This window comes from Arvicanthis niloticus, chromosome 24, assembly GCF_011762505.2.
Source record: "Arvicanthis niloticus isolate mArvNil1 chromosome 24, mArvNil1.pat.X, whole genome shotgun sequence".
NCBI lineage: Eukaryota > Metazoa > Chordata > Mammalia > Rodentia > Muridae > Arvicanthis > Arvicanthis niloticus.
In genome coordinates this window covers 21,651,926-21,679,020 of record NC_133432.1, presented here as the reverse complement: position 1 = coordinate 21,679,020, position 27,095 = coordinate 21,651,926, and the positions used below count along the sequence as shown (strand labels likewise).

At 47.2% G+C, this 27,095-nt stretch overlaps 1 protein-coding gene across 1 annotated transcript in view; it reads left to right on the top strand.

The window, feature by feature from the left end:
- The first annotated feature begins 1,119 nt into the window (after positions 1–1,119).
- Galnt17 (polypeptide N-acetylgalactosaminyltransferase 17) overlaps positions 1,120–27,095 on the top strand; it is a 428,653-nt gene continuing 402,677 nt past the window's right edge. Inside the window, exon 1 of the mRNA XM_076923061.1 lies at positions 1,120–2,846. Coding sequence (XP_076779176.1) covers positions 2,609–2,846 — 238 coding nt within the window. The 5' untranslated portion in view covers positions 1,120–2,608. The remainder of the gene's footprint in view (positions 2,847–27,095) is intronic.

Below are 27,095 nucleotides of genomic sequence, written 5' to 3'. Positions count from 1 at the left end.
ATCTTAAGGTAGGGCCTTGCCGAATTGCCCAGACTGGCCTTGAATGAAAGATCCTTCTGTCTCAGGCTTCTTCTCAGTGGCAGACATGGCACCCACACCACTAAGCCTGGCTCCCCATGTATTTTTTTTGTTAACGTGAAAAACTGTTAATTGTTTAAAACAACAACAACAGAGGAAAACATAACCTCCCCATCCCCCCCTTTATTCAAATGAGAGTCAGGCTTGGTGGCTAGGACTGCAATCCTAGTGTTTAGGTGGGAGAGTCAAGATGATCACCGAGTTAGGGGCTAGCCTATGCTGAGACTGAGTAAACAAAGGGACACTAAAATCTCCAGCGAAGTCCAAACCACAAAAACAAACAAGAAAAAATGTCGATCCCCCTTTAAAAGAGATCCAGTCTAGCCTGGAACTTAATTTTGTACACAAGGATGATCTTGAGTTTCTAATCTTCCTGCCTCTACCCACCAAGTGCTGGGATTATAGGCTTGCCACCAGCAAGCCTGGTTGTGAAGAGTTGGGGGTGGGGGGTGGGGGGTGGTGGGGATATCCACTTAAGGTCTAGGTAAGCACTCTACAGCCTAACTATATCCCAACTCCAAACCCCCAAATCCAAACATGCCCCCTGAACCTACCACCTCCAACTTCCGTGTCCCAACAAAAAGCCTAAACCTAAGCCAACCAAACAGAACTAACCAATGAATAACAGTAACCAACTTTAATAGGTGGGAGGAATGAAGTGGAAGCCTCTGAATTCACTCAGCTGATTCTTATCTGTTAGCAGTGTGTTTTCTTTCTCTAGCCTAAGCAATTAAAAAAAAAAAAAATCAGAGGGCAGGTTTTGTTTCCAGTCTTTGGAACTCTTGGGTCTCAGGAAAAGAAGTAGGTTGTGGAGACCCAACAGGGCTATACATCCGCGTTGTGTGGCACCGATAAGATGTCTACAGAGTGGGGGTGAGCACAGAAGCATCAACTAAGATGGTCAGAACACTCCCAGGGCCCTAGCAAGAAGGACACAAGGCCTTGCTCCGAGAAAGTAGCGGAATCCGAGTCTCCAGGCCAGATTTTCCCTCTAGCCATTCCGGGCCAAGCTAAGCGGAGCAGCTAAGCCAAGAGAAAGGGACGTCTTCTTCGTCTGCCGGGATGGAACAAACCCGCCTGCTTAGAGAGCACTGAGAACCCCAAGGGTCCCTCACAGCCCTTAGCAGCCAACATGACTTGACTGCTCCCCGGTCCCGCGCGCTCCCCGTTCTCTCCAGACACCCCCACCCTTTCCGGGTGCGCGCGCAAGAGTGGGCCAGCTTCCCCTAGCTGTGCGCTCCGCAGCCTGCGGGTGGCAGCGGCGTTGGCGACTGGCTCTCGGGGAAGAGGGTGACCAAGGGACCGCGAAGGAGGAGTCGGCGCCGCAGCCGCTCCCCCTCGGGACCGCGCCCCGCCTTCCGTTGCCACCTGAGCATCCCCTTTTGGCTCCCAGCCGCTCTGGACTACCCCACCATTCCCTCTGGGAGACCCTGTGTACTCTTAGTGTCGCAGCCGCGGTGTCATTGCATCCGGTGATCGGGACACTCGGATCTTGGTTCCCTTGGGGGCTTGGGACGAGCTGCACCGGCCGTGGTGACGGGCAGCGGGGGCGCCAGCGCGCATCCCTCCCCCGCGACATTTAGCAAGGCGTGTGGACAACTGGTGTGACTTTGGAGGTCCGACTCCTCCTTCCGGCTAGCCTCGCAACGCGCCACCTCTCGAGACAAGCCAGTGTGTCCGGCAGGCCTCGGAGGCTCGTGTAGGGACTTGGAACGTGTCCGGGAACCCGTGGCGCTGTGCGCACTGGTGAGTTTTGCGGGCGGGGTGGGGGCGGAGAGGACGTCGCGCTGGGTCCCTGCTCCCGCCCCTTTCCTGCTGTCCTCCCCCCTCTCCACTTTGAGAGAGTCATTGAGATTTGAGCGTGACTGCGGAGCCTGGAGGATGCAGGCATCGGGCGCGGGGTTTTCCTCCTCCCGGAGTGATGGAGAGAGCCGGTAAGCTGAACAAAGACACCCGCCCTGAGGAGCGGGTCCTTTGCTGAAGAACGCTATTTTCGCCCCGCGACGGCCGCCTGCGGGCGAGAGTGTCGGCCGCGCAACTCCAGGAGTGGCGCGCTCTTCCGCCGGCGGGCGCAGAGCTGGAGCCTGGCACCTGCGCGCCACTCCCGCCACATCTCCAGAGCATCCCGACTACCACCGGATTGTTCCCGAAGATCCTCGTCTGCGGAGGAGGTCCAAAGTCCAAAGGCAACCTGTTTGCTGTTCGACAGGGAGAGAGACCCTGGGACCTTTATCGTTTGCTGTCTCGTAGAAGGGACTGCGTGCTGTGGACGGAGCAGGCATTTCAGCGACACTTTTGCAAGCCAGGGACTTCCATGTGAGTGATCACGCTTGGTCCCCAACAGCCGCTTCCTCCCAGTGGTCTCTGTCGCCTGAGTATCGGCGTTTTGTGGCTGGGACCCCCAGCCCTTCGCTCCCTCCCCCGGCCATTGTCCGGTGTGTGGGATCTGCGAGGTCTCAGGCTGCCCTGCGCCTCGCAGGTGAGGCTGGTAGAGGCGTGGGTCCAGGGAAAGGACCGGCCGTGTTGTTTGATGGCTTCACTGAGGAGAGTCAAAGTGTTGTTGGTGTTGAACTTGATCGCGGTGGCCGGCTTCGTGATCTTTTTGGCTAAGTGTCGGCCTATCGCGGTGCGCAGCGGAGACGCCTTCCACGAGATCCGGCCTCGCGCAGAGGTGGCCAACCTCAGTGCGCACAGCGCCAGCCCCATCCAGGATGCGGTCCTGAAGCGCTTGTCGCTGCTGGAGGACATTGTCTACCGGCAGCTTAATGGTAAGGACGTGCCATGACGCCTGTGGGTCGTGGTGCAAGCAGGGCATAGGGTGATCTTCCTGGCTCTCTGTATCCTAAGCTGACATCTGAACGAGTCTGATTCATTCTCTTTCTCTCTCTCTCTCTCTCTCTCTCTCTCTCTCTCTCTCTCTCTCTCTCTCTCTCTCTCTCTCTCTCTCCTATCCCTGCTCTGTGTCTGGGACTATTGTAGAAACCACCACCTGATTCTTTTCCCATGATGTACTGCAGCTGGAAGTTTGGTCTTCTGCTAAAAACCTGTCACTACAGTTGACTCTTGGTCTCTGCTTGTGACTCCAGCTTAGACAGAACGGACCGCAGGCTGGGGACGTCTAGAAAGGAAATAGCTGTCAGTTCGTGGTGTTTGATGGGGGAGCTGGTAGGGAAGTGGGTGTCATGGCTTGTAAAGCCAGGACTTGAATAAATACATTATTCCTTTAGGCTGACTGCATCACTAAGAATGCAGACTCTTTCCTCCGCACTGCCTGGGTGCAAGGTGGACTATTAATAAACCAGCCTACCCCGAACCAAGTGGCAATTGAGGTTCAAGTTTTTAGTGGGTCTAGGAAGCAGGGGTTCGTTCACAAAGTTAAGCCAAACAAGGAGGCTTGGCATCCAGGTTTGTAGCTTTTTTCCAGAACTGGTCTCATTTAAACTATTCTAAATGAGTTGCCATAAAAGAGCCGGTGTGTGTGTGTGTGTGTGTGTGTGTGTGTGTGTGTGTGTGTGAGAGAGAGAGAGAGAGAGAGAGAGAGAGATTTACTGCTTCCACCTGGTTCAAGGGACTGATGGTCCCTGGACCCTTGCTGTCTTCATATAAAGAAGACAGTGATTACGGGAGACTGGCTCTCTCTTCCCACCCTTCTGCATGTTACCATGGCCTGGAACTGTTAGCCGTTGTAATGACTGCTAATAAGTCAGTCATTGCTGTGTGCTGGAGAAACAGTACAAGCGCCACACGTTCATGGTAGGACATAACCATTAGTCCTTGGAGGTTCTGGCCCCTCCCCCACAGGAGAACAGAACAAACCAGACTCTGGGAAGTTAACCACAGTGCTCAGAGTCCTGACTGGTGTGAATTAGTAGTAGTTTAGACTCTGGTTGACCACAGAGCCCATGTTCTTGGCTATAAGGAATATATTATTTTCATGTGTCTGTGTGTGTGTGTGTGTGTGTGTGTGTACACTTTGGAGGCTGGCACCAACCTTGAATGTCATTCCTCAGGTACATTTACCTTGGATTTTTTGAGACAGGGTCTCTCTCTGACCTGGCACTCAATCACAAGGTAAGTGAGGCAGGCTGACCAGCAACCCCAGGAATCCAACTCTGGGATTACAAGTACATGATACTGTGCCCTGCTTTTTAATATGAGTTTTAGGGACTAAACTCGGAGGTCCTCAGGCTTGCCTGACAAGTATTTTACCAACCAAATCACCTTCCTAGCCCCAAGACAAAAATTTATATCTACATAATTTAATTTAAAATTGTGTGTGTGTTTGTGTGTGTGTGTGTGTGTATTGTATTGTATTGTATTTGGGGAAGGTGCACACGTACCACAGACCACATATGGAGACCAGAGGGCAATTTACTATAGTTAGCTCTCTCTTCTACCATGAGAAGGATCTTACCTCCTTACACTGTCTTTACCCACTAGGCTACCCCATTAGCCACAGACTCTGAGTTTAAAAGTATATACTTTTTTTTTTTTTTTTTTTTGGATAAATGAACTACATGGATTTATAGGTACAACCATAACCCGTGTAAACTTGACCAGCCTTGTGATGGACAGGTGACTGAGGACTGGGGGAGACAGGATTTTTTCTTGCCCTTTGATGATCCCTTCTGGGTAAATTCCAGGAGAGGGATGGAGCAGCCTCCTGCATTCATGAAAAGATGCCCTAGGCATCTTAGCATCATATTGTAAGTATCCAGGGGGCTTTGATGCACTTTTTAGCATTCACAGTTGTACCTCTCACCTGTAATGAGGCCAGACCACGAGAGCAGCCCACCAAGGCTGTGTTAAAGCTCTTCTCCCAAACCCCTCAACACAAAATGGACCAAACACAACTGAACCCCTCAGTTCATTTCTGGAGCAATTTAAAGTATCTGGTCTCAACACTCCGGAGGTGAAGCAGGGGGATCAGACATGCAAGGCCAGCCTGGCTCAACCAGGTTAGGGAGGCAGGGGTTGGTTTTCTGAATTGATAGCTGCAGAAACACATTCATAAGATCCCCCCCCCCCACCACCAAATAGTGCTTGCTCACTCTCAAGCTACATGCAGGAACACAGGTCATTGTAGCAGTAGTTTCCATTAGAGACATGAAATATGTTATGGCCACATCTCTTAATGGGAATCATAAAAATTCTCTGTAGTATTATTTATTTATTTATTTATTTATTTATTTATTTATTTATTTATTGTGATGTGGATGTACACATGCATGTGGAAGCCAGGGGGCTCAGTATCTGGTGTCTTCCTCAACCATTTCTCCACCCCCCCAGTTTTTGAAACATAGTCTCTCACTCAACCTGGAGTCTGCCATTTTGGTCAGACTGGCTGGCCAGCAAGCCCCAGTGGTCATCTTTACTCAGCACTAGGATCATAGGCAAAGAGTAGCAAGTCCTTTACCCAGCGAGCCATGTTCTCAGTTCACTGTGTAGTGTTTTTTAGTTTAGCAGATGTGCATGGCCCCCTTAGTGTTTGCAATGACCCTGCAAGGCACTTGTTCTTAGTTGTCCCTTTGAGACTTGCTGGCAGTTACCCAGTGACCTTTGGAGCTTTAAAAATGAGCCTGGTCCTTGTTACTTTAGGGTGGAGGCTCTTGGCTGCCATGCCCACTCACCTGCCTGGACATTACTACCAAAATGACCTGCATCACCTACACGGATGCAGAACTCATGGCTCCATGTCCTAGGGACTCTTTTTCAATAGGCAGAGAGTAGGGTCTGAGATTTTGCCTCTAATGAACTCCTCACTCTCCACCAGAGACTCCTCTGCCTCTACCAGACTGAGTAAGCACAGAAAACACAAATGACAGAGCCATCAGGCTGGGTAGGACTTGCAAGAAGCCAAGATTTGCTCCCAAGGGGTGCTGGGTCTTGGATTCTTTCTCTTAGATTTCTGCTTTGTGGAGAACATCCTTGCTAGGAAGCTGTGGATATAGTTCAGTTGGTTGAGCCCTTGCCTAGCTTGCATGGGCTCTGGAGTTCCATCCCTAGCAGCACATAAACCAGGGGTGGTGGCACAAACTTTCAAGCTCAGCCCTAGGGAGGAGAAAGGAAGATTAAGGCTTCAAGAGAACTGCTAGCTGTCTACGGAGCTCAAGGCCAGCCTGGGCTAAAAGAGACCCTGCCTCAAAATGAAAGGATGGGAGGGAGAGAGGGAGGAAGAGAAGGAAGGAGGGAGGGAGCAAAGAAAGGTAGAAAAAGAATTGACTGGTTGAATGGGGAGTTGGGAAGAAGGAAAGCAGAAAACTTGCTGAGTGAAGTCCAGTTGAGAGCTTTTCTTGGGCAAGCTTCCAACTGGGACTTGTCAGAGTTTGTCTTTCTGGGTACTGAAGGTGATTTGTATAAACATGTAACCTGGACATGTAAGAGCAAGAGAAAGTGGTGATGTGGAGAATACTCTCCTTGTCTCCACCCTGCCCTCAGGGGCACCAGCCTTTGTCTGTCCTTGTTTTGGGTACTGCGTGTTCCTTCTGTTATACTAGGCTGCCTGCTGTACCAGGAGGCTGGGAGAGGAAAGGACGGGCTCTTCCTGGCATATGGAGAGATGGGGGGCCAGGGCTTCATTTGTATTTGTCTATGCTATGCACCTGTCTCCACCTGTTGCCACTGACAACAAAGTAGACCAGGAACTCAAGGGTCCTGTTCCTGAGCTGGAGCTAGGCACTGGGCACATGGCGGGAGCTCATATCCAGCTCCTTACGGCCACCATATAAAGCTGGCATTTTCAGAGTTGCACAGAGCTGGTCTAGGGATATAGTTCAGTGGTAGAATGCTGGCCATGTACGTACAAGGTCCCAAGTTTGAGCTCTAGAGCAACAGAAGACATACAAATAGAAAGCTTCTGGGGTTACTTAAATTCCTCCCATGGCCTCTTAGGTCTAGCAAGAGAGATTCACAGAGATTCCACCTTCCTCTGGCTGGGTTTTGGTTTACTTGGTTGTTTTTGCTTGTTTTGAGGCTGGGTCTCATGTGTCCTAGGCTAGCCTCATACCCCCTAAATAGCCAAGGATGACTTTGAACTCCTAATCCTCCTGCCTCTACTTCCCCAGTGCTGGGGTCACAAGTCTGTGCAGGCAGTTCTGTGAGGATCTCCAGTTTTGTTCTCATGGTTGGCTTCACCTCTGCCTACTTACTGAGACACACCACAATGACCTCAGGCTTCATAGCCTTCACATTGCAACTCAGTCTGAGAAGAGCTGGTTATACTGGAATTTACTGCACACTCCTCAATTCTGTTCATTCTTCCAAGCTTTGCTCTTGTGGGTGAGGGTTGTCGAATGTTATGAGGGCCACAGTCCTGACGCTTGGAGCTGTTCAAAGCCTTAGTGATGTCACTTTGCAGGTCTCAGCCTGGACTCTTACTCTTCAGTGGGTTTCACTTTGGAGTCCAGAAATGACTCTAGGCTTTTTTAAAGGGCTGGCATCCTATTTTAGATTTTTACATCCTACCTCCGTCTTTTACCATCTGTGCCTTGCGTATACGGTAGGCAGTTGAGGTTTATTGATAGCTGGCTGGGAGCTGGTTTTCAGGAGGGCAATGATAGCCATAGAGAAAATAACCTAGAGCTTGCAAAAGCTGGGATGGATGTGGCGAAGGGAGAGGATAGGAAGAATTTAGCTGGAAAGACAGAGTGTGAGAAAACCGTCTTCTCTTCATAATCAATGTCTCCATTATCTGACCTGTGCCTTCTTGCTTCCACCATCTTGACTTTACAATCATGGCTATGCCATCTGGCCACTGCTTTCTTGCTTGCTTCTGACATATGGCCTTTACCATGCTGGCCCTGTCATCGTCTTCAAACCATCTTTCCTCACCTGTCCTCTTCCCCAGCTTACCCTCACCACCTTGCCTCCCTCACCTTGCCCTCCCATTCTGGCCCCCAGCATCCTGCCTCCTCCATCTTGCCTGTCCTATCTTGAAGTTGCTCTGCTCTGTTTCTTCCTGAATGATAGGAATCAGCTTCGTCAAGGAGCTTGGAAGTAAGTGGGAACACCAGGTTAGGCACGAGCCAGTGTCAGTATATTTGGGACTATGACTTTATGATATGAGTATGATTTGATATTCTCTCATGTAGCATAAAATAAACTCATAGATCATCTGGAAAAAAATTCTTTTAAAAACCACACCGAAGAAAGCAAAACTTTTTTTATAATCTGTTCTTAAAAAAACCAAAAACCAACCAACCAACCAATCAACCAACCAACCAACCAAACAAACAAAAAAAAAAAAAAAAAAAAAAAAAAAAAACCAGTTGCCTGAAGGTCCTTCTAGACTCAGACACTGATTTCATTGTCGGAAATCCCCAGGTCACAAGGTACGTAATTTTTGGTTTCCTGTCACCTTTTCTGTCACCTTCTAAGGAAGTTATTTATTTCTCTCATTTTAGAGATGAGGAAGGTGAGAAACAGAAATATTGTTAGATTTAGCTGGTGTGATTCAGCAAGAGAGGGTTAGGAATATGGCTATCCTCCTCTGTTTCAGTGCCCTTTGCAATGAGTAGAGGGGAGAGGACAGGACGGGGGGGGGGGTCTGTGTGAGCCCCTCTTCCCTCAGAGTACCCAGCACAGTGAATTGGAAGTGGGAACAGCCAAGCTCCGGCCCTGTTCTCTGTCAGCCCTGGGCAGCTGTGTCGTAAGAGGAAATGCAATTGATTTCGAGTTAGTTTCCAAATTTAGATTTCAGAGGGATATTGAATAGAAGCAAGGTTGCTTGGAGAAATTGAAAAATCTTTGCGGAAATAGAGAGAAGTCAAAATTACCTACCCTGTTCCTGCCTCTAAGCCACATGAGTGGACGGAGCAGAATCTACAACTGGGGGGCAGGGGGAGAAAACAACAAGAACAACCAAAACCCTAAAACATTTCCAGATAACCCAAGGGCTATATACACCAAAACTCTCTAGGCAGGGAAAGTGAGTTGGCACAGGGGCCCAGGGGCCCAGGGGCCCAGGGGTAAATCTGCTTTCTTTTGACTGCAGGTTAGAGAGAGAAAGAACAGGACTGTGGGCAGCGAAGGCTGGTCTCAAGCTCCTTATGTAGTTGAGGGTGACCTGCAACTCCTCATTTTCTGGCCACCACTTCTACAGTGCTGGGATGATGGGTGTGTATCACAGTGACCAGTTTTGTTCCCCCTCTGCCACCCAGGCCAGGCCAGTCATTTGAAAGGCTGGCCATCTATGGTAATTGGCAGAGCCAAGCCTTACCTTGCTTCTCCTTTTTCCTAGGTAGATGAAGGCACCTTTACATAGACCGTGCGTGCTGAGTGGTACCTATGTTTCCTTGGGGAAAGGGATAAGAGGAAGAAAGACAAGAAATATTTGTATTAAATCTAACTCCTGCAGGGCTGGGGACACAGATCAGTGGTCAGAGGGCTCCCTACTCTTATAAAGGGCTGGGATTTGGTTCCCCCATATCCACATGGTGGCTCACAATCATCCCTAACTCCAGTTCCAGGGAATCCTGCACTTCTGGTCTTCAGAGGCACTGGCTTGCACATACATCCATGTAGCAAACGAGCCATGCACATAAAATAAAAATAATAAATAAATCTTTTTTTAAAAAATGCCTGGAGAGATGGCTCAGTAGTTATGAGCACTGGCTGCTTTTGCAGGGAATCTGAGCTCTATTTCACCATGCCAGATGTTACACAACCACTTGTAACTCCAGGTCTAGGGCAGTGGTTCTCAGCCTTCCTCATGCTATGACCCTTTAATATAGTTCCTCATAGTGTGGTGATCCCCCAACCAGAAAATTGTTTTTGTTGCTACTTCGTTACTTTGATTTTGCTACTGTCGCAAATCATTATGTCAATATTTGATTTGCAGGATATCTGATATCTGACCCCTGTGAAAGGGTCATTTGACCTCCCCAATCCCCAAAGGGGTTGCAACCCACAGGTTGAGAACCACTGCTCTAGGGAATCTAAAAAAACCTCTTCTGGCCTCTGGGGGCACCTGCGCACACAGAAACATACACATATATAAAAAATAAAAATTAATATTTAAATTGACAGGTGAACCAAAAAACCCACTGCAGAGGATCAGTCTTGCATGCCTTCTCCATGCTTGGTACAGTGCTATCCAGCAGGGTCTGGGGACAAGGTTAAGTGATGTTCTAGAAGACTTTATCCATGGAGTCTGGGTTGCTAGAGCCAGGCTCATCCCTTTAGCCCTGGCATCTGGTTGAAGCTGGGTCCTTCTGGAGAAATGAGGAACTCCATTCTTGGATGGTATAGCCATGCAGATAGGCGTGTTTGAGTAGTGTGTGTGTTGGATACTATGCCAGAGTAGCAGCTTTCTGCCCATCCCAGGGGTAGCAAGGGAAACAGTGTCTTCTTCCTCCTCCTCCTCTTCCTCCTCTTCTTCCTCCTCTTCCTCTTCCTCCTCCTCGAAAAGATCCAACCACTTCTGACCTTTGCTTGCTGCTAAATTGGGAAGCACCCTGATCCGAAAGGGAGAAGGTTCAGCCATGAGGCTGAAGAATGTCAGGAAGAAAAGGAGAGGCCTGAGTCCCCAAGACAGCTGAAATCAGACAATCTGCTAGTCTTTGGGATAGCATCAGAAGAAAGGTTGTGAAGGAGTGTCAGACAGGGCCGGTTTCCATTTCCAGATCTGTCAAGTTATGAATGCTGTGATTTTTAGGTCAGTGGCTTCACTTTTTAGCTATAAAGTGGGGTCATGGTATGTCAGGACGAATTGAGAATAAAAACATAGGCTACGGGGGTGGGTAGTGCTAGGGTGGCCGTTTGGTTGGTACCCAGCTTGCTGCTTAAGCGAGAGGATCTTGAATTCAAATCTTCAGAAGCCATATTAAAAGAAAAACCTGGATGTGGTGGCACCTGTTTATAATCCTAGTGCTAGAGAGACAGAGATCTGTGGCTTTACAATCTGGCTAGCCCAGCCGAATTGTAAGCTCTAGGCTCAATGAGAGACCCTGTCTCAAAAAGCAAGGTGGATGGCACCCGAGAAACAGCAGCCAAAGCTGACCTCTGACCTCTACATGCATGTGCTCATATTTACATACAGAAGCATGAGTGCCTGCCCACGTATTTGTCGGCACTCCCCACACGTGCTTATGTTTGCACACGTGCACAACATGAATACCCATGCCGTTGGCAGCTGTAGCAACGCCAACTGGTTAAAAGGCATCTATGTCCTGACTCCCTGTAACATCTCCAATGCCCATGGGTGACTTAGGCCATAGCAGTTGCTCAATAAATACTTCCCAAGCAAGCCAAAACCCGGCAAGGGTTGTTTGAAAGCAAAGTGTGACCATGGTTATATGATCCCAGGGGGATAGAAGGGGGTCCTTTTTAAAGATTCGTCTTGTCACTTTTGAGACAGGGTCTTACCTAGTGCCAGCAGGCATCACATTTGTGATCCCAGCCTCCTCATTCCTGGGGTTACAGCTGGGTGCCATCGTGACCGGCTCTGCCATGTCCCACCTCTCAACACAGCGACTGATGTGTTAGTTACTACATTCACGTTTGAGAGTTTTGCGTCACAAAAATATTGCAAAAGTTAAACCTCAAAATGTTTTAAGGAGGTCCCTGACTCTGTGTTGGGCTACGAGTCGCCAGACTAATTTGTAATCCTTTGTCTCCTTCCTGTGTTTGCCGGAAGCTGTCCTTTATTTCATTTTCTTTTCCTCCCCCTCCCCCCTCCCCCTCCCCCTCCCCCTCCCCCTCCCCCTCCCCCCTCCCCCCTCCCCCCTCCCCCTCCCCCTCCTTACAATGGCTTTCGAGGCCTAGGAGAAGAAATAGCAGCCTATCACAACAGCCTAGCCCCTTAGCCGAGGTTTCATTTTCCGTAGTTTTAATTACTAGAGGCCATGGGCAATCAGCAGCACAATAAGAAGTTTTGAGAGAGAGAAGAGGAGGAGGGAGAGATGGAAGGGTAAAGTCTGAGCTGCTCACATAACTTTTGTTAGAGTCTGTTGTTATAATTGACTCTTTTATTAGTAGCTACCATTATTAAACTCTTCTGTGCTCTGTTTATTAGTTAAGTTTAATTATAAGTATAGTGTGCGTGCGTGCGTGCGTGTGTGTGTGTGTGTGTGTGTGTGTGTGTGTGTGAGATTGCAGGTGTTCACGTGGAGGTCAGAGGAACACCTCAGGAGTTACATGTCACCTTTCTACCTTGTTTGAGACAAGGTCTCTTGCCCCATATGCCAGGCTAGCTGACCTGACAGCTACCAGGAATTCTCCTGACTCCACCTCCTCTTTTGCGGTAGAAGCACTGAAATCACAAAGATATTCTACAGCGTCGGGCTTTATGTGGTCTCTTAGGATCTGAACTTCGGACCTCAAACTCTCATGGCAAGTGCTTCACCCACTGACTACCTGTCCAGTCCAGATGTTTTGTGTTTTGTTTTGTAAAAGACTGCACAGTATTAGAGTTATTAGCTTTATGTTACAGTAAGAAATAGCAGATATAAATCAACTTATGAAGAGGAAAGTCTCATCTGGGCTAGTATGATCAGGCAGCTCCTGGGTGAATTGCAGTATGTCAGCTCCCTCTTTAAAGGATGCTGGCCACTCACATTGATGAGTGAGCATGGCCTTGTTGCCAAGTGTAGACAATGCCTACCTAGACTTTCCATGATACTTCAGAACTCTGTGCACACATGTGAATGTATGTATACATGCATGATCATGTATGTACAACTGCACATGTGTTAACCTTTATTTTTAGATAATGTCTTTCACTTGTCTAGGGCTTGCTTATTGGTTTAGGCTAGCTGACCAGTGACCCACCCCCATCCCTGCCCAGTGCTGGGACTATACACATGCACGGCCACACCTAGACTGCTATGTCCTTTCTGGGCATGGAACTCAGGTCTTCATGTTTGCAAAGCAAGTACTTTAGTCTGTGATTTTTAACCAGCTCCTTACAGAACGCTACACTGAGAGTGGATGTGAGAGGCAGACTGGAGAGGTGGCTCAGCAGTTAAGAGCACTTGCTGCTTCATCATGAAAACAAGAATTCAGATTCCACCACCTCACTAGGGGGCTCACAAGCACCCATAACTCTGGCTCCAAGGGATTGGATGCCTTCTTCTGACCACCAGGGGTCTTCTTCATACAGGTGTACACCCCCCACCCATGCATGAGTGTATGTGCACAGGTGCAAGGTCATGTGTATGCATGAGTGTAGAGTCCAGGGGTTGACTTTAAGTACCCTCCTCAATTGCTTTTTACCTTAAAAGATATGGTGTACTTCTGTGTGTGTGTGTGTGTGTGTGTGTGTGTCCAGGCATATGCAGGCCACAGAGTACCTATAGAGGTCAAAGGGTAACTTTGGGAAGTGGGTTTTCATCTTGTATCTTATTGAGGCAGGGTCTCTCTTGTTATTTGCTAGCTAGCCTGCAAGCTTCTGGGCACTTCTATTTCTGCCTTGTGTCTTGCTAGAGAAGCCACGTCCCTGACCTTGTATTTTAGTTTTTGGTGACAGGTTTTCTCATTGAACTGAGCTCAGCTAGACTAGCTGTCCAGTGAGCCTTAGGGATCCTCTTGTCTCTACCGTATTCCAGGTCTGGGATTACAGATGTGCACCACATCTGCCTTTTTGCATGGATTCTGCAGATCATGCTTGTGCAGCAAGCACCGTAAGGACTGACCTGTTTCCCCAGCCTACATGCTTGAATTCTTATACTCGATGGGAGCCAAACTCAGGTCCCCTGCAAGAGCAGCGAATGCTCTTAGCCACCAAGTCATCTCTCCAGCCCTGTCTCTCGACGTTTAAAAGGATAAAAGAAGATAATTTGGACATCTGTGACGTTTGCCACCTCTTCTCTTCCTCTTCTCTCTCCCATCCCTTTCCCCGTTCATTACCCGCTTCACCCTTAGAATAAATGCAAGATCGCCATGGATGCGTGAGACCTCACTATTCCCCAGCAATCACTTACATCGGTCCTTGTAATCTGGTGACATGTGGATAACAATCATCTTCACCACTGATAGAGTTTTCCCTTCTAATAACAACCTGTCATTCCTAACGGCAGAGCCCCAGCTCCACCACGCATGAGTGACAATGCTCTGTCATGAAGATGGGTGGCCACATCCTGCAGCTGCTATGGAACATGCCCACATCGAGCATAGACCAGGGTTCCAGAAGAGCCTCTGCCCTAGTCTCAGAGTCCACACCAAAAGGTGTGGTCAGCGCTTACCTAAGGGTGTCCTGTGGGCTGTCCAGGGATGTTAGATCCTCTCCCTCCCTGAAGGCAGAATCAGGACACTTGGGTTTTAAGTCTATTCTCTTTCTTTTTTATTCCCTTGTGTGTGTGGTGTACATATATGTATGTAAGTATACACGTGTGTGCGTTTTCCTGTGGAGGCCAGAGGTCATCCTTGGCTCTTGCAGGGAATTTACCTTTAAGCAGCCAGGCTAGACTGGCTGGCCAGTGAGCCAGGATCCTGTCCCTGTAACTCCAATGATAAGTTTATAAATACACAGCATGCGTGCATGCTCACACATGCACGCAGACAGACAGACAGACAGACAGACACACACACACACACACACACACACACACACCACAAATATAATTCTTCATCTAGTCAGCTTTTAGCCCTTGAATGGTAGTGAATTGTTGTCATGGTCTGAATTGAAGAGCTCATTCATGATCCTCCTGCCTCAGCTCCTCAAGTGCTGGAACTAAAGATATGTAGCCACCATAACTAGCTCCACAGTTTTTATTGAGATCTGTGCCAGTTTTATTCAATTGCCACGACAAACACCTTGCCAAAAAAACAACTCAGGAAAAAAATAGGCTTATTATTGGCCTGTGGTTCCAGGGGGATCCTGGCGGAGAAAGCATGACAACAGGAGCCTGACATCAGCCTGGCACTCAGGATCTAGAAAGATCTCATTACATCTATAGACAGAAATGGGGAAGGGAGAGAAATGGGGGTCAGAGTGTAAAACCCCAAAGCCTACTCTCAGTGAATCTTTCAGCAAGGTTCCACTTCCCAAAGATTCCATAACCCACCCTAAACAGCGCCACCTGCTGGAAATCAAGTGTTCAAAAATATGAACCTACAGGGAACTTCCCTTTTTTTCCTTTCCCTTCCCTTCCCTTCCCTTCCCTTCCCTTCCCTTCCCTTCCCTTCCCTTCCCTTCCCTTCCCTTCCCCTCCCTTCCCCTCCCTTCCCCTCCCTTCCCCTCCCTTCCCCTCCCTTCCCCTCCCCTTCCCCTCCCCTTTCCCTCCCCTTCCCTTCCCTTCCTTTTCTTTTTTATTGAGACAAGGTTTCTCTGTGTAGCCCTGGCTCGCCCAAAACTCATTCTGTAGACCAGGCTGGCCTCAAACTCACAGAGATCTGCCTGCCTCTGCCTCCCGAGTGCTGAGATTAAAGATGTATAACCTCCCCCCACCCCCCAGCTTCAGGGACCATTTCTTGTAATAACCACAACATCTAGTGCGTTTCCTCCACCAAACCTACTTATCTCATTATACTGTTTCGTATGCAAGGAAGCTGGACCTCAAGAGATTTGAATAAGTTGTCTAGAGACACCCACCAGTAGCTCCATTCTGAATCACCCATGGCACAGTTAGCGCTTACTGAGCCCAAGGTGTGAAAGAACTATGTGTCAGCTGACATCTGGTCCTGGGACTGCAGGGGGTGGGGCGGGGGAATGGCCAGGAGTGAGCCTCCCTCAACAGCAGATGACGGGAACTGTTGTAGTCACTCAGGCTTAGCAGTCACCCGTGTGTAAAGTTGTAAAGCTGTTAATTTTAGGGCTCTGAATTATGCTGTGTGAGCTTTAAATCCAGCCCATAATTAGAATAAAATGTGAGAAAAGTGAAATTGATATTAAGTTAATTAAAAGGCTTTGCTTATATCGCAAGGAAATTAGCACAACAGGCTGGGAATGCTGACATGTGCTCATCGCTAATTTCTTCTGTTTAGACAGTGCTCAGCAGGCCTCAGGCAGGCTTTGTTCCCTGGCTTCTGCCCTGGCCTCTCCCTTTACCCATATAGTTGTGTGTAGCCATTCTGGGGAAGCATTACGGTCAATTGGGTATCCCTTCTGTTGGGATTGCCAGGCTCCATTCTGTATCTGTATTACTAGGATCTTTATGAGAGCTCCTGATTCCACCTTATTGTGACCCTCATGGTCAACCGCATGTTGGTGTTATTGGCATCACTAAAGCTTCAAGTGGGCAAAAGCCTGGTCTGGCATCGAGGGAATCATGGGATATCTGTCTATTAAGAAATAGGTCATCGATCTGCGCTTGGTATTTCCTTTGGCTTTGTTTTGTTTTCTTTCCCGTCCTTCCGGTTTTTGAGACAAGGTCTTGCTCTGTGATGCAGGCTAACAGCAACCTCAGGATTCTCCTGCCTCAGTATCTTGAGTACTGAAATTGCAAGTGTAAAGGTGTGTGTCACTGTGCCCGCCTGCCTCTGTTATGGTTTTATGTTTTCGCTTTTTACAGTCATTTGTTTATATGGTGTCTACTTTGTTTATTTGAGGCAGGGTCTCTCACTGACCCTAAGGTCATAAAGTAGGCTAGTTCTGACCATCTCTGCTTCGTCATCACTGAGATTTCAGCTGTGTACCACTGTGTCAAGATTTCGTTGTTATTGTTGTCATTAAGTCTAGGTTCTGAGCACCAAATTCATGTGTCAGGCATCTGCCTGATCATGGCTCATGCTATGGTACACATATAGAAGTCAGAGGACAACTTCCAGGGAGCGGTTCTCTTCCAACGTATGGATCTCAGGGGGTCAAAACTCAGGTCATCAGGTTTGATGGCAAGTACCTTTACCTGAGCTCTTTTCTGGCCCTTGGTATTTTTTTTATGTGAATGTATGGCTGGTGTGTGTGTGTGTGTGTTGAGTGTGTGTGTTGTGGTGCGATGTGTTTATACACATGGAGACCAGAGGACAACTTTAGCTGTTGTTTGGCATTTTGCTTTTTTGAGGCAATGTCTCTCAGTGATCTGGAGCTCATGAAATAGGCCAGGCTGGCTGGCTGGTGAGCCCCAGGGTTCTGATTGTCTCTGCTTCCTCATTACTGAGAGTTCAAGTGTGTGCCACTGTATCTAGTTTTTTTTTTTTTTTTTTTTTTTTTTTTTAAATCTGGATGCTTGGATCAAAATTAGGTCCTTATTCTTATTCTTGCAGGGCCAACTCTTTCCTCAGCGAGCTTCCTCCGCAGTCCCCAGGCTCTGTTCTCACTTCGATCAGCAAATACTAATTAAACCTAAACAATAAGTGGGGTGATAGAAAGTAGCTGAAGTGAAAGACACCTGCTTCTTTTTAACTGATTATTGTCATTATTATTATTGTCGTTGTTATTTAAATTATGTGTGTCTATGTCTGGTTCTGTGCATGTGGGTGTAGGTGTCTCCAGAGACCAGAAGAGAGTTTTGGGTTTACTGAAGCAGGAGTTACAGTTGGTTTTGAGCTGACTAATGCAGGAACTGAGGTTGGGTCCTTTACAAGAACAATGTGCTTTTAACCATTAAGCCATCTATCTCCCTAGCTCCGAGAGTCACCTGTTTCTAAGCCAGCATCTGTATTTGACTGGCCGTTGGCTTTAAGAAGACAGGTTTCTTAGCGTTGCAGCATCCTGTTTACGGAGAGTTGGAATGATTGCAGTCACTTCTACTTAACGTTCCTCGTGGAGCTGAGGCAATAAGTACTGGAATATGGAGCAGCTGTTTGTGGTTCTAACAGCTAAATAATATATGCATTGTCTTTATTACAGCTGATAGAAACTGGCGCTAAGAGGAGGCAAGCTGAAAAGGTTAGTGTAAGAACTAGCAATTAAAAAAAATTGCTGGCCTCTGCTTGTCTCTGCATTCTAAATCATGCAAACATTTACGTTTGTGCCAAAGATGTCCAATTGCCTTTCGAGCAATTACCGAAATGCATTCAGAGATAAAAATGGAGTTCAGGGAAGAATATGTAAGAGCTCTTTAATGAGGTTAAAAACTTTATTCATTTGCCAAGTTCCTCTGAAATCCACGTCTCCCCCTGCCTCTCATCTTCCTGCAGTTGAATTGTTTCCAGGGATTTTTGAATAAAGGGGTGAGCCTTGAATTCACTCTGTAGCCTAGGCTGGCCTTGAACTTACTCCATAGCGCAGTATAATAGTTAGCTTTAAGTGTCAATGTCGTAGGGTTTCTATTGGTGCACTAGAACACCATAACCAAAAACAGGTTGGGGAGGAAAGGGTTTATTTCACTTTCACTTCTAGATACCAGTTTATCACTGAGGGAAGTGAGGACAGGGACATGGAAGAAAGAACTGAAGACAAGTACTGAAGACCATGGAGGAAGGCCGTTTATTAGCTTGTTCAGTCGGCTTTATAATATATATCAGGACCATCTGCCCAGGTGTGGTACCACTCGCAGTGGGATGGGCCTTCCCACATCAATCACTAATTAAGAAAATGCACCACAAGTTTTCTCATCTGCTAATCTGGCGGGGCATATTGTCAGTTGAGGTTCCCTGCTCACAAATGACTATTATTCCTGCCAAGTTGACATAAAACTTGCCAGCACAGTCAACTTCATACAACCTAGGATCACCTGGGAAGAGAGTCTCAATGAGGGGTTGTCTACATTAGATTAATTTATCCATGTGTGTGTGTGGGGGGGGGGGGGGAGGGTTGTTTTCATTAAGTCCATTGATATACGAAGACTCATCCTACTGTGGGCAGCACCATTCCCTACTCAGGGGGTCCTAAACTGCATAAGGGTTGAGAAATCAATTGGCGCACAAGCAAGCAAGTGAGCCTGCATGCATTCTCTCTGCTCTCGACTGTGTGTGTGATGTGATTAACTACTTTAGGTTCCTGGCACCTTGCCTTCTCTGCAGTGATGAATTGTAACCTGGAACTGTGGGCTGAAATAAACCTCCCTTTTCCCCAAGTTATTTTTTGTCAGAGTATTTTATCATAGCAACAGAAATGAAATGAGGAATACCCAGGCTGGCCTTGGACTTAGAATGCCCCGTATCAGCCTCCCACGAGCTGGAAGGCACTGCACATGTCTGACTTCACAGCGCATGTCTGACTTGTTTAATTTCTCTCTCCTCATCTTCCTCGTTCACATCCTAGCTTGCAGAAGTTACATCATGTCTCATGGTCTCCCCACCCTCTCCCTGAAGTCATGGGAGATCTTCATCTGTTTGCCGTCCCCTCCCCCCCATTTCCCAGAAAGGTAGCGTCACAATTTCTTAAAGTGAAAGTTAACTTTCAGATGTGTTTTTCTTGAAAGCCTGATCTAGAGAATTCTACAGCATTGAATTCCAGAGAGGGGTTGGAGACAGTCCGCTCCCACTATAATCACCTGAAGTCCTCTAGGACATGGGACTATGAAGAGGTCCTGAAGTTAGATGTAATTGTATTAGTCAGCTTTGCATTGCTGTTGACACAATAATTAAGGCAGCCAACTTAAAAGGAGAAAAGGTTTCTTTCAGTCATGGCTCTTCGGCCCGTTGTTTTGGGGCCTGTAGCAAGCCGGAACCTCATGGTAGAAATCTGTAGATGAGAAAGATGCGTATGGAAGGCAGAAAGAGAGAAAGAGAAAAAGTAGGGGACAGTCTAGGAGTCCAATATCTCTTTTAGGGGCACTCCCAGTGACTCCACTTTCACCCAGTAGGCCCTGTGTCTTAATGCCTCCACCACCTCCTAACGATGTCATAATCTATGTATCAGGCCCTCAACACATGGACATTTGGGAAACTCTCTAGACGGAAACTGCGTAAGAATCTCAAACTTCTTTTTGGGTACCTAACAAGACCAAGCTAAAGCTTTGGGTAACTCAGGGTGATAGTTAATCTTCATGGTCAACTTGACTGGCTTTAGAATCACCTGGGAGACCCACCTCTTGGTATGTCTGTGAGAGCGTTTCCAGGGAGGTTTAGCTGAGGAAGGAAGGTTCATCTTAAAAATGGGCGTCACCCTCCCATAAGCTGGGATCTTCGACTGAATGAAACAGAGCAAGTGAGCTGAAGGTACCAGCGTTCATCTCTCTCTGCTTCCTGACTAAGGATGCAGGGTGACCAGCTACCTCTTACTGTGACTCTTGTATTTCCTACAATGATAGACAGTATCCTCAAAAAGTGAGCCACAATAAATCCTTCTTCCTTAAGTTGCCTTTGTCAGGTGTTTGACCATAGTGCTGACAAAAGTTAATTAACACACTCACACAGCATGGTGAGCCTACTTTTACCCATCTGGAGAGCAGCCTTTGTCCCTATGAATACAATAAAATCTCTGCTAAGTGAAATTTAGAGACTATCTTTAAAGGTAGCTTTAGGTAGAAGATTGGGGGATGATGTCCTTGGTGTTATAATGGTGAGTTACAGCCACCAAGGAACAAAACTCCTAGTTCCTCCACAGCTCAGTTTTGTTCCCTGTAAAATCTAGATAATGGAAAAATGTGTTCAGGTTCTGGAATTTTATGGATCGGAAAGATAAATTTGTCCTGGGTAGATGGGCCAGTTGGTAAGGCATGAGGCAGGCATGAGGACCTGATTTTGGTCCCCAGAACCCAGGTGGAAAATGCCAGGTCTGATAGATAGCAGATGTTTGCAACCTAAACTGGGGAAGTGGATGCAGGAGGATCCTTGGGGCAATCTATGTGGTCAGCGTAACCTAATGGGTGAACTCCAGGCCAATGAGAGACCCTGCTTCAAACAAAACCAAGGTGGATGGCTCCTGAGGAATGACACCTGAGGTTGCCCTCTGACCTCACACGAATGCACTTGTGCACATATGCACACCTAAATAGACACATACCCACATGTATGTGTATACATTTGCTAAATAAATACATAAGATACATTTAATGATAAGTGAGTACGTTTCGTTGTAAATGATAATTACAGTTAACAACTGGTCATATCTGGATCTTTAAAATACTTCTCTTTATATGTATAGGGGTGTGAGTGTGTGTACGTTATGAATGAGTATAGTGCCAACAGAGACCAGAAGAGGTCTGACTACCAGATCCCCTGGAGCTAGAGTTAGTTACAGGTGGTTGTGAGTCACCTGATATGGATGCTGAGAGTCAAACTTAGGTTTGTTTTGTTGTTTTGTTATTGCAAGATCCAAAAATGCTCTTAACCACTGAGTCACTTCTCAGCCTCCAGATCTGCATCTATTGGAAGTAGATCTAAAGGAACAGAAAATGATTTTTCCAAATATGATGGTTTTTAAAACATTATCTGCACATTCTTTGATATCATCTGATCAAAAGGTGGTATTTAATCTCTCCTCTAGTGGCTTATGTTCTGGCCTTAATGCGTTGAATAGAATCCAATTGAAAGAATACCTCATGACTTCCAAGGCTGTGGTCATGAAGGGTAACAACGCATCTGCCTTGGAGGCTCTCTGGGAACATGAAACTTGAAACCTGAAGCCATCATATTAAAACAAGACAAAACAAAACAAAATTGGGCTGCCTGGAATCTATGTTGTACAGTCCACCTGGAAAGAGATAGGTTCCCCAAGGAACCCCTTCTGTAAGTGTTTGCCCAATACACTCACCAGACACATAGGTTAGCTTCTCTCTCAATCACTTTGATCATGGCCCCAGTGTATTGAGATATATCTAGAAAAGCCTTGGCACGCGCCCCCCCATCCCCGGTATCTAATCGGCTCTGCTTAGCTCAGGCTGCCATGTTCCGCACTAGAAATGGCCAGAAGCCATGCACGCCACAGCTAGAAGTGGCCAGAGGTCAGGCGTGCCACCACTAGAGCCACGAGATGCCAGCGTGGGGGATGGCTCTGCCAATCCCCCAATCTGCATCCGCAAAGCTCGACTGAACCCCAGACAGTATCTTCCATACTCGTGGAACCCGGTAGGATGAAGACTCTTAATGTTTGAAGATTATCCAATTGATTTAAATATTTGGAAATGCTCAATTAACAAGACGCCCACACAATTAGAATTGCTACCCAATATCTAACCGTTTTATAAGTTGCTACCCAGGACTGCTCTCCAACCACCTGTCCTCCTCCATGGTCGATTGCCTCTTCTCCCCTTTTTTTCTCCTCCCCTTCCTTTCTTTCTCTCCTCCCAACCCGTCACTCCGCCTACCTTTCAGACTGCCCAATCACCGAGGTCCACTGCATATACAATGGAGCAGTAGCTGGAAATTAGCCTGCTGTAGACCACGCCCCCTGGTCCCCCCCAGCCTCCTCCAGCTGATACCAAGTGGTCTAGTCTAGACACCAGATGTTCCCATTCCCATGTCTTGACCCAATGGCAAATTCATGAGCAAAAATAAATGTGGCTCTTGTTTTAAGCCACTAACTTTTTATATGACAATAAATCACCTGTGCAGGAAGGCAGTATTCTTGTACTTAATAAGGGGATGTTTTTTTTTTTCTAAACACGAGAAGTAGAAGACTTGGTTGATGAAGGTGCTGATAGCAACACTAACAGTAATAAACATAACAACAGAGAACACTTACTGAGCACTTGTTTAATGGACCAGCCCCTGTGCTAAAGGCTTTATATGGACATAAAAATAGCCAATGAGGTTTTTTTTTTGTTTTTTTTTTTTTTTTGGCAAGCCTTGGACTCACCTGCCATCACCGGACTGTGGGCAACAGCCTGATTACTACAGGGGAGTTAGGTCAGCCAAGAGTTTTAGACATCCTGCAGTCAAGTCTCTGGCAGTTGGCCTGGACCACTGCAGAGCACTGCTGGATACAGATGGGAGGATAGGACTGTCTCTCAATGGCATCATCCCAGTGATCATCACTTTGGTTAAATATGAAGTGTTTCCCTCAGACTCACAGGTTGAAAACTTGATTCCCTGAAGGTGACAGTGTTTGATAGGGAGCAGGGTTGTGGAAACTTCAAGGGGTAGAGTTTAGCTGAAGGAAATAGGTGTCCTGGTGACAGGTCCTTGGTGGGTCTCTTGTCCTTGGCTTTTTTTTTTTCTTCCTGTTGCATTCTCTCTGGTCCCTATGTGATACAAAGACCTGTCACTGGGAGCTGTGGAAAGAGCTTAGTCTAGTAGTTTATAAAGTGCCCACTGTGCAGCCATGAGATGCTGAGTGTGGATCCCCAGGAACCATGGAAAAGGTGGGTGTGGTGCTATGTACCTGTGACCCTAATACTGGGGATGCCAGGGAGAGGCTGGCACATCCTAATACTGGGAGAGCCAGTCAGTGACCTCTGAGTTCGGCGACAGATCCTGTCTCAAGAAACTTGGTGGTGAGTGATTGAGGAAGCTATCCTATGTCTGGCTGTGTCCTGTGTGTGTATGAAAATAGAACTTGGGCCATTTGCTGCTTCTAGATGCTGGCTACCCTGTAAACCTACAGAGGACTTTCCTTTCTGGGGCTTAAGTCAAATACCTCAGGCTTCTCTTTATTTTAACAGTACAGGGGACTGGTTTAAGTTATGGTCTTCTTGCAGAGGAAACACGTCACGTTTTCCAGAGTGACGACATCTCTTGTTTAATTCTCACTTTTTACACACGCGCACACGCGCACACGCACACACACACACACACACACACACACACACACACATGCACGCACACAATTGGACACATACTAAAGTGCAGAGAATGTTACAAGCTACTGCTTCTCATGCTTGACTTGACTTTCCTGTTTACTTGAGGAACTTTGGAGAGAACTTCCAATCCCCGGCTCCCTCAGCCTGGAGGATCACAGCGTGTCAGCACAGGTTGGGGCATCTGAAGTCTAGAAATTTAAAATACGAGGAATAGCAGAATTTGGCACTTTTTGTGAGATTGACATCCCAGATTTTAGAGTCTGGGTAGTAGATGTTGACCCAGTATATTCAGTATGTTTGTGCTTGTATGTATATGTGAGTCTTCAGGTGTATGTACAGGTCTCAGTGTGTGGGTGAGTGAGTGCCCATAGATATGTGTGCTTTCATTTGGAAGTCAATGTACACACTTGGGTACCATTCCTCCTCAGATATCATCCATATTGTTTGGTTTAAACAGACGCACGCTCTCTCTCTCTCTCTCTCTCTCTCTCTCTCTCTCTCTCTCTCTCTCTCTCTGGTCTGGGGCTTACTGCTTTGGCTCACTTGGCTAACCAGTGAGTCCCAGGGATCTGCCTGTCTCTGACTCCTCACAGTTGCAATTACAAGTACATGCTACCCTTCCTGTGGCGGTTTGAATGAAAATGGCCACAAAAGACGCACAGGGAGTGGCATTGTTAGGAGGTGTGGCCTTGTTGGAGTAGGTGTGGCCTGTTGTAGGAAGTGCGTTGCTGTGGTGTGTGTGTGGGGGGAGGGTCAGGCTCTGAGGTCTCAGATGCTCAAGCTAGGCCTAGTATGCCATTCACTTCTGCTGCCTGTGGATCCAGATGGACTCTCAGCTCCTCCATCAGCACCAGGTCGGCCTGTGCGCCATGCTTGCTGCCATGAACTAGATCTCTGAGCTGTAAACTAGCCCCAATTAAACTGTTGTCCTTTATAAAAGCTGCTGTGGTCGTTGTGTCTCTTCACAGCAATAAAACCCTAAGACAATATCTGATTTTTGAAATGTAGGTTTTGGAGTCAGAATTCATTTCCCCATGTCACCCACTGGGTCATCTTCTCACCCCTTATCTGGTATATTCTACTCAAATACTCCAAGATGTCATGTACTTCTAATCCCAAGAACTTCAGATAAATGGCTCTCAGCCTATACAAGGTAGAGATCATTTGGGATCTGGAGTAGTTTCTTTTGTGTCACTCTGAGCAAAATACTTGAGAACTACTCTTAAAGGGAGGTATTTATTTTGACCTAAGAGTCTCAGAGAGTTAATGGTCACTTGGCTCCATGCACATCATGGTGGCTGGACGGTTGGGCAGAGTTGTTTCTTCCCAGCATGGTAGATGGAACTAGATACAAGAGAGATTTCTTTTGGCTCAGCCTCAGAGGGTTCAGTCCAAGGTTCCTTGGTCCTATGCACTTGAGCAGAACATCATGGTGGGAAGGTGTGGTAGAGACTGGTCCTTACTTCTTGGCAGATGAGAAGCAGAGGAGGGGATGCTGGACCAGAGGAGGAGGTAGCCTAAAGGACAGGCCTCCAGTGATGTATTTCCTCCAGCTGGACCTACATTCTCTCTCTAGCTTCATCCCAACCATACCATCATCATATAATAAATCCATCCTAGGGATGAGTCTATTGATTTGCTCAGAGCCCTTGTGATATATCTTCTAATTTCTGGAAATTTCTTCACAGATACACCCAGAACTGGGCTTTACCAGAGACTCAGATGTCTGTGTGTGCTTGTGTGTATACATGTGTGTGCCTGTGTATGTATGGAGGCCAGAGGTCAACCTGAGTGTTTCCCTTCACCAGTCTCTGACAGAGAGGCAGTCACAGAACCTGGAACTTGCTGAGCATGCTGGGTTGGCTGGTCAGTAAGTCCCAGAGATCCTTCTGTCTCTCTGCCTATCCCCAACACCGAGGTTACAAGTATAGCTTTTTATGTGGCTGTTGGGGACAGAATACAGGTCCACATGCTTGCACAGTAAGCACTTTACCAATGAAGCATCTCCCAAGCACAAGTCACCCTTATTATAATTAATAATGGCTGGAAAACTCAAGAATAGTGAAACAAAGTGGACAACAGGGCATAAATCACAAAAGGACAAACTTACAGCACCCTAGTGCACAGGACATTCAGGAAAGACCCTGTGTGACCAGGGTTCAGTATTACATACAGTTTGGGGGCATCCACTGTGATCTTGGAAGCTATCCTTCTGGATACAGAGGCCATTGCTTTATGGAGAATCAGGCCTGTGTGTCTGAGATTTTTCTTTTCTTTATCTCTTTCTTTCTTTCCTTTCTCTCTCTCTCTCTCTCTCTCTCTCTCTCTCTCTCTCTCTCTCTCTCTCTTCCTTCATCCCTCTTTCCCTCCCTTTCCAAGTAGCTCAACATGACCTCAAACTCACAATTGATCCTTCTGCCTCAGCTTCCCCAATGATAAGATTACATGTGATTCTAGTTTCTATGGGATAGATCTTTTAATTTCGAAACCGGGTTTTACATAGCCCAGGCTGGCCTCAAAGTCCCTATGTGGGACTTTACATAACCCAGGCTGGCTTTGAGCGCTGGATCTATGATCACAGCTGTGGACACCATGCCTGGTTGATGGGGTGCTGAGGATTGAACCCAGGGCCTCAGGCATGCTATTGGAGTGCTTTGCCAACTAAGCCACATCCCTGCTCCTTTCTTTTCTCTTCCTTTCTTTGTTGTTGAGGATCCAGTCCAGGGTTTTGAGCATGCTAAGCAAGTTGCTCCACTCATGAGTCACACCCCAGCCCCTCCCTGTAGTATTCTAACTGGTTTCTCCACTACTGAACCACACCTCTAGTCCCTTTTAAGTTATTTAAAATGAAGCTGCCCCCTCTTTGGGGTGTCCTTTGCGAGTTCAGTACCATCCTGGTTGACAAACCAATGCCTTCTCTCTTTCTTTTCAGACTCAATAGCTATCCATAGCCAGTTCCTGTTGACGCCCCTTCCCGCATCCTGTGTCTGCTGCCTCTAGTGCTGCTCGACTGGCTTTTAGTTCTTAAGTGTTTCAACCTCTTGGGTCTGTGAAGTGCTTTGCTCACTCAGACAGAGCAAGCCTCATGCCATTCCCTTAGCCTGCATTTTGTCCTACGACACTCTCCTTGTTCCACTTGAAACAAGCCCCTCCCCCCAAAACATATTTAATGTGTGTGTATGTTTGTGTTTGTAGTGTTTAGTGTGTGTGTTTGGGTTGTGTGTGATGTGTGTTCGTGTTTGGTGTGTGGGTAGTATGTGTGGCAGGTGGTGTGAGTATGTGGTATTTGATGAGTGTGTATGTAGAGTGTATGTGTGGTGTGTGGTGTGTGTGTGTGGTGTGTATTTGTGTGTGGTGTGTGTGCCTGTGTGTGTGTGAGAGCCTGCCATGTACAAGTACATGTCATGACAATTTGCAGGTGACAGTTCTTTCCTTCTACCACGTACATCTCAGGAACTGAACTCAAATCATCAGGCTACACCCATTCATCTGTTTTGTCCACTACCCACAATC